Source organism: Lates calcarifer, linkage group LG15 (genome assembly GCF_001640805.2).
Source record: "Lates calcarifer isolate ASB-BC8 linkage group LG15, TLL_Latcal_v3, whole genome shotgun sequence".
Classification (NCBI taxonomy): domain Eukaryota; kingdom Metazoa; phylum Chordata; class Actinopteri; family Centropomidae; genus Lates; species Lates calcarifer.
Window position 1 is genome coordinate 22,628,744 of NC_066847.1, and position 7,566 is coordinate 22,636,309.

The 7,566-nt window shown below is 42.6% G+C and overlaps 1 protein-coding gene across 1 annotated transcript in view; it reads right to left on the reverse strand.

Annotated features, from left to right (window-relative positions):
• Nucleotides 1-5,647, reverse strand: part of nphs1 (NPHS1 adhesion molecule, nephrin) — a 57,596-nt gene extending 51,949 nt beyond the window's left edge. Inside the window, exon 1 of the mRNA XM_051076091.1 lies at nucleotides 5,383-5,647. Within this exon, the coding sequence (XP_050932048.1) occupies nucleotides 5,383-5,437 (55 nt within the window). The 5' untranslated portion in view covers nucleotides 5,438-5,647. The remainder of the gene's footprint in view (nucleotides 1-5,382) is intronic.
• Nucleotides 5,648-7,566: the final 1,919 nt, after the last annotated feature.

Genomic DNA, 7,566 nt, shown 5'->3' on the forward strand with positions numbered 1-7,566 from the left:
GAAACAAAAAGTGTGCCAAGGGGACTTCTCCATCAATCTGACAGAGTCCTCCCTGGTTCGCAAGGGTTCGCAGCAGGGGGTTGCATGGATATAAGCCACTGCAAGTGGTCCTCCCAGATGGTTGCGTCCCGCTGCTAGTAGGAGGTCTGCAGCCTTTATCTATGACAGGCAGTAGGTCTTAACATCCTCAACACACACTGCCCTGCTCCAAGCCTGAGGCCCACAGGGCTGAAGTTATGAGAGAGGCAGGGTGTCCCAGTGCAGGAACAATTCCCTGCTTCCCCTCAGTCTTTTTTTTTTTTTTTTTTAAACAAGAAAAAGAAAAGACCTCAATGACAGCCATTGCTCAGAAACGCAGGGGACTGAGGATGCTCTGTTCTTTGGCAAGGACTATCTTCCCTAACTGCCACACGCACACACACATAAACCCATGAATGCCTGCAAACACACTGAAACGCACAAATGCCCCAGCATGGCTCCTTCCTCCTCCGAGGGTTGAAGCTGGTCCAGAGCATCAGCATTGTTGGAGAGGCTTAGCGAGGGAGAGAAGGAAAGTCTGCTGGAGGAAGAGCGAGAAAAGACTGTAAGAGAGAAGCAGAGAGGCAGACACAGAGATGCCAGGAGACACTGAGCCACAACACATTCCTAATCGACTTGCTGCCGACTTGCAAATCCAGCGTTCTCATCTGGTCTAAGCAAGGTCAACTGTGAGATGTAGCGAAACAAACCGAGAGAGACAGAGAGAGGAAGATGGGAAAGGACTGGATGAGTAACTGGTGCAGTGAATAACTGTTGTTAATAGAGAGAGGTGACAGGATCTAGATTTAGGACAGTGTGTCTGCTGCTACATAAGGTGAATTTTAAAAGTTGCCCGCTCCAGTGTCCTCCACAATGCCACCTTGTTACCACTCAAATCTCCAGGAAGTCATTTTTCAGATGGGGCCGGTGTGTGTGTGTGTGTGTGTCATAGTGGATAGGGGTTATTCTTTTATCCTTTGACCCAGATTTGAGGGAGAGCTGAACAGGAGACATGAAAGACATAGACCTCCCAGTGGAGCCGGGGTCATGTGCAACCCGAACACAGGCGCACACCGGCACAGCCAGCCGAGCAGAAAACACTATTATGCATACACACAGTCCATACAGACACACATGGAACACACGCTTGCCAAAAAAAGCATGCATGCACACACACCTTCAAAAAAATTGTATTATCAAGATCATCCATAACAGGGTATCTCACACGGACGTTCTGTCAGATACACCTGCCACAGCTCCCACAACAAGACTGCACCTTCTCCCCTCCATGCACAAGCATATAGCATATTAGTTCTAATGAGGAAACATGCAATCACATATGTGCAATCACTGATTATTATGAGCAAAACAGCCCCTCTCTGCTCAAACTCTTAACAGATGAATGCTCACATTTATGTGCAAATACTGCATCCATCCCACACCTGTGCATTTGTGTACATACTGACAGTTGTAGCTCTGAATCCTTGACATTTTTCACAGTTATACAAAGACATGCACTGACAAAATGTAAGTGAGTTTAGCTGCAAGCATGGCAAAGGTGAAGGAGAATGACTGCAGTTTGCACTCTCCATAGATACAACCCAACTGTGGGTTGGCGTGGGTGAAATGAAATGAGTTCCACAAAAGGACAATGGTGAGTATGTCTGTGTGACAAATTTAGATTTTCCTGTTGCTTCCAATGCAAGAGTATGAGAGAGAGAGAGGAACTAATAAGACAGTAACACACAGAGAGACCTAACTCTAGACTATTAGAGCAGACAATCGCAGCTCAGGCAAACATGTTGAAGAAGATGGACTGCATGCGTATGTGTGTTTTCTTGTGGATACTGAAGGAAATGAAAAAGAAATAGTGAATATTAAATGCAAACTGATTTAGAGAAAAAATTGCAGGAGGAAAATGAACAGATTTACAGTGGGAAATGGATAAATTTGCAGAAAGAAACCTGGATGCACCAGAGACACAATATTGGGCTTCCGCCAGTGTTAAATATGGTCCCTCACCTACAACCAGATGGTTCCTCGCTTCTGACCACCACTGCCACTCCCCCTCTCTTTCTCTCTCTCTCTCAATTTTTGTCTTTCCAACAGTCTCCCTCGGGGAGGGTAATAGCTAAATGCTGTCATTTCCGCAACTCATCTTAGTGCCACAACTGATTGTGCTGTCACAAAAAAATAGTCTTTACTTTGGATATGAGTGACAGTCTTTGGCTGGACTCCTACGACTACTCCTTATGACCACTGAAATCCCTTAAGGTACACTTCTTGTTAGAGGTGACAAGTCAGCTTGGAGAAGAAAGCCATTACCAGAGAAGAAAGGTATCAGGCAGCCTCCTGCTGGTATAAATTGAAACCAAATACAATGGCTCCAAGCCAAGGAAGTATTCTGGGAAATCTAATAGTGCCATTTCCTTGCCTTGCTGGTAATTCTACTGAAGTTTTCTTTACCTTGTGTGAGAAATGTGTTTGGCAAGATTTTTTTCTTTAAGAATTAAAGAGCATGTTTTTTTCCTTTTACTCAATTAATGTATAAAAAATCTATCAAAGAGAAATGTCCCACAGATTTCCTGCTAATAATATCTTATTTTCATTTTCTAACTCTTTTTTTTTTTTTTTTTTAAATCCCTCATCACCTACTTAGTAACTGCAGCCCTACTCTCTTCCTCTTCTCTAGTCACAGTGAAGCCTGGGAGCTTGGCCACATGGTTCAGGCCTGGGCTACAATGCACAAGGACGAGGGGGGATGAGGGAACTAGTGGGGGTTCAGAGGCATAAAAGTTCCTTTCTTCTCCGCCCTTGCCTCTTTCTTTGAGCCAGAACAGAGGGTTGCCACGGCGATGAGGTTGGTCTGTCTCCCACGGCGTGGTCTGGGAAGAGCAGCAGCTTGCTCTGACATTTACCCAGGCTGGAGGAAACAGAGACCATAGAGGAGAGAAACACACACACACACACACACACACACAGACGTGCACACACATAGAACAAGAAGTGAAAGGGTGACGTGTTGGCAACAGGCGGGTTGCACGAAGTGGATGGATTAAACGATAACACCTGTAACATCAGAGCGTTGACAAACACATGGAGAATTGGCTGTCACTGCCTTTATCTGAACCTTTTATCTTCTTCTCAATGTCCATTCATCCCCAACTTCTATTCCTGGCCTCCTTTTTCATTTGCTCTCATTTACATCTTGCCAGCAAGTCAGTAAGCCAACACATATTTCCATCCTAACCATATTCACTGCCAAACACATGCACACAACCAATACACAGACATGAACACAAGCTAACTGACAGTTCAGGCACACAAACACACACATACAAAACTGTGGCCGTCCTACTGAGAGACCAACAACAAATGATGCCAGCAAGATCTGTAGTCAAAACTGGGAAACTTGGCCAGAGATTCTAGTGTACACAGCTCAACAGCTTTTGTTTCACATTTCAGCACAGGAAACATTGACCCAGTGAAATAGGTATTGAGTAGATTCCTTTATATATCCCTTATCTTTTGGTATGTGTGTGCACATGCGTGAGTGCTTGTGTAGCCATGTCGTTGTGTGCATGTGTGACTTTCAGGGGTGTATTGGCTTTGGACCTTGAATCCAACAACAGGTCATTATGGAAGCCCTCCATGCTGAAAAAAGCCTGAGATGCTTGAAAACCCACAGCAAATCAAAAACACTTTTCTGTTTTATCAAAAGCTGTTCAAACACTGCCTGCGTCTGATTAAAGGCGGCCATATCAGCAAATACAAGCAAGGAAACAGAGGTAAGAAGGATATGACTGATGTGATGTGGGTATGAGAGATAAGCATGAGTACAACATACTGCCACATTTACTGTAAACATATAGTGTTTTTTTTCCCTAATGGACCAGTTAGCATACAACCCACAAGAGGCAGAGAAAGAAGAGGAAATGCATCACAATATGCCACAATGCAAGTCATGCAACATTTGGCACGCTGCTGATAGAAGTGTCAGCATTTTACGAGATACATGCATATGTGCCACTTTAGGGAACTTCAGTAAGACTATGCTAATGCGTACTTTTCTGTCTGACATTGAAACACACAGGGCCCTCTGTCAGTTGTGAAAGAGCTTTGTATTCCCTAAGACCGGAGCTCTAATGGAAATGTTCACTTTTAGCCTCCTTCTGATTCTTTAGGGTCTAAATAGAAGCAGTTTCAGTGGGAATATTCTTTGACACCATTATCTACATGAACACAACTAAGACACAGTTCTCCCAACATGACAATAAAACTTTCCTCTCAGAACACTACCCATCCATATTTCCTGTAGATCACCCCGGTACATTGCGGTCAGTGCAGTCTGTGTTGCTCAAAGCATGAAGGAAAACTGAAAATCTCAACAGCAACATTTCTTCAAAATAAAAATGACACAGCTATGACAATGCAGAGGCCTCATTGTGAACAGTTTCAGAACTACTCTCTACCAACTGTTCATCTCCATGCAATAGGACAAACCTGTCAATAACAAGGTCTGTGGGTTATCACCAGCAACTGTGTCACTACTTCGCAGAGACACTTTGGCTTGTAGCAAAGTGCCAACTGTTACATTTAGGGAATAAAAGACCAAATGCAACATATTTTGAGATGAAGTCTCTTTATCTGTCTGGATTTGTTATTCAAAGCAACTTTTACTTTTATGATTTTTGACCGCTGGGCAAATGACAGAGGACTGAAAAACATATTCAGGTATTCATATAAACATATTCAGCATATACCATTCATATACTACATTGAGGCCTTGTTTTCTACCTGTTGACTAGACTACATGAATTAATATTCGTCTTGCTTTTTGCTTTGGTTTGTTCTGTAAGCTCATGAGAGCTTTAACAGTTAGTCTTCCATCTGCCTGAGTGAAGTTTGGATTTGTGTAGGTAGTGACCACAAAAACAAAACAGTGAGCTGGAAGCTGCTAAGAGCTGCTGATTGGATGTTGATTACCAGTGGATACGACAGCACTGGCAACAGGGTGTAATTTAAATCAACAGCAACCTCTGAAATATTGATTAATGTAGCTTAAATGAAATCCTTAAGTTGTCATTCTCCATCTATCCTCGAGAGGTAAAATGATGCATCAAAGGTTTGTTGTCTTGTACAACACAAATCAAGCAATTTACTTATCATGTTCCTTATAATCACTCATCATAAAGGCCTGAATGCAGACTGTAATCTTATTACAGGGCAGCCAACTCCTGTCACGTAGCTAATCTTCCATGTGGTTACCTCCTGATAGAGCACACCTGACTAACATCACTATCCAAACACAATATTTATGTAGCTTTGATTACCACTTGTAATTATTAATCATTATTACCTTACCTTTCCAAAACAGCTGCGTCCTCTTTGATCCCTTGTAGCTAGTTCTTTCCACCATTTGCTTCTGAACCAAGAGGCAAGGAGAGCAGTTCCTCTGTGGCAACAAGCCTGGACCCTCTCAAAATGCAAGAAAAGTAAGCCGTTACTCCTGTCCAAAATTGCTACCAAAAACACTTTCATAAAAAACACGCGTAATTTTATCTCAGAACAAACGCTGATTAAGTCGTCGTGGTAGCCATGTTCATCCTCAAACGAGTGAAACAGCGCCCCCCTCGGTTGCAACCGCAAATGTCAGTTACGGTGTGTGGCCAAAGCTTATATTACACCCTTAAAGTCTACCGGAGGGAAGAAGACTGAAGCTGGAAATTGATATAGAAAAAAAAAACACTTTGCCTCACTGTCAGTACACAGCAGAAATTAACAGCACAATTTAAATGAAACAACCGGAAGAATTAGCTTGTTTTTCCAGTGCTGCTAATCAATATCAGCTACCGTAACACTAGTTATTGTCCATGGACAGATGGAGATAAGAATCCTCCCAACAACCCACAGAAAAATGACCGTCCCATCCCAAAAGCAACAGGTGCAGAATTTGGACAACATGGATATTTCCTCCTCAGGAAAGAAGGGATAATGGATTCAGGCGTGAAATAACGTGAGACACATTCACCCTCTATGTCTATGCCAACCAACCCTGTCCTATCTTGCTGATTTTTTCCCTCATGATAATTAAATGTTGCTGTGTGTATTAACTCATTGCTTTCTTGTTACTTGTTACAGAGCTTACACTGCTTGCTACAAATTGTACCTAGTTTGCATTGACTCTGAGGCTGTTATATATTCATTAGTCACTCGGGAGAGAGGGAGCCTGCTGTGCTTTGAATAGTTGGAATTTCTTCAACTTTGCAACTTTGTGGTACAGTCACCTGTTGACTGTTTGCTTTGTGAATGTAACTGCACAGAGGGGGGCACGTGGTAAGTCTTTTAGTCTTGCTTTCAAGGCCTCGTAGGCTTTTAGGCTGAGCATATACTGTAGATAAGGGTGTGTAAGTCATGCATTTGATAGATGATCACTCAAACGTTGTCACACATATTCTTCTTTACGACTTATTGCTCGTTTGATGACTTGTCTGACTTGGCCTCTGAGACATGAAGATTGGTGCTGGTGAAACATCTAGCCCCCAGTCTGGACCCTGTGGTTTAACTAGGCCCACACTACCACTGGAAATAAGTTTGGCATTTCAGTTTTAAAAATCCTGACATTACCTGGGAGTTTTTACAACTTAATGATTCTTATGTGTCTCTATTGTGAAAGTGCCCATAAACCAGTCATGCCATTTTCCATCTTGCCTCAACATTTATACAAAAAAATTGAGCCTTCTTTTATATAACTGCATTTTGAATTTCCCTGACATTTAAAAGTTGAAGACAAAAGCAATAAACATCAAACCCATTCACATTTAACCCCCTTGTTAAAATCCACAGTTGTGTCACAGCTAGGATCTGTCATAATAGCAAAAATAATAAATTTAACAATGCCATTAATTTAGATATGAAGTATTTCTTTTTGTTATTATCTGGATGCTTCTCTCTCCACTTGTAGTCTCCCTGTGATGAACACATGCTGACATGGTCATAGCTTCATTTGTACATTCTCTGCTTCTTCAGTACATGTGGTCACTCCCACAGTGATGCGGGGATAAAGACAGACCAAACGATGCTTTGTAGCAGATTTATCCGTCTTTCTGTATGATCTTATCACTTGCCAAGGGCATTTTGCTACAAAACCAATGGGGGTCTTGAACTTGTTCCTCTCTGCCACGTGTCCTATTTACCCCTCAGTCTCAGGGGGTCAGTCATTCTGCCGAGGCTGAACTCAGGGGGGATAGAAGCAGCAGGAGCAAGATGAGCCTGGAGGGGATCTTCTCACCCTGAGACGAGTGATTACTTCGCTGGGACTAAGTTATGCTAATGCATTCATCTCCAAAAGCACCGTGATTATTTAGAGTTCCTCACCAACTGTTTTAGATTTTGCTCGCTTGCTATTTTATGCAAAGATGCTTTTTTTTTTCCCCAGCGCTCCGTTGGCACAGCGCTTGCCGAGCTGAGGGAGATAAGAGGGGAAAAAATTCAGAAGATTGTTGAATTCTTTGCCCTTATTTTAATGTGCCCTTGATGTGTGAATGA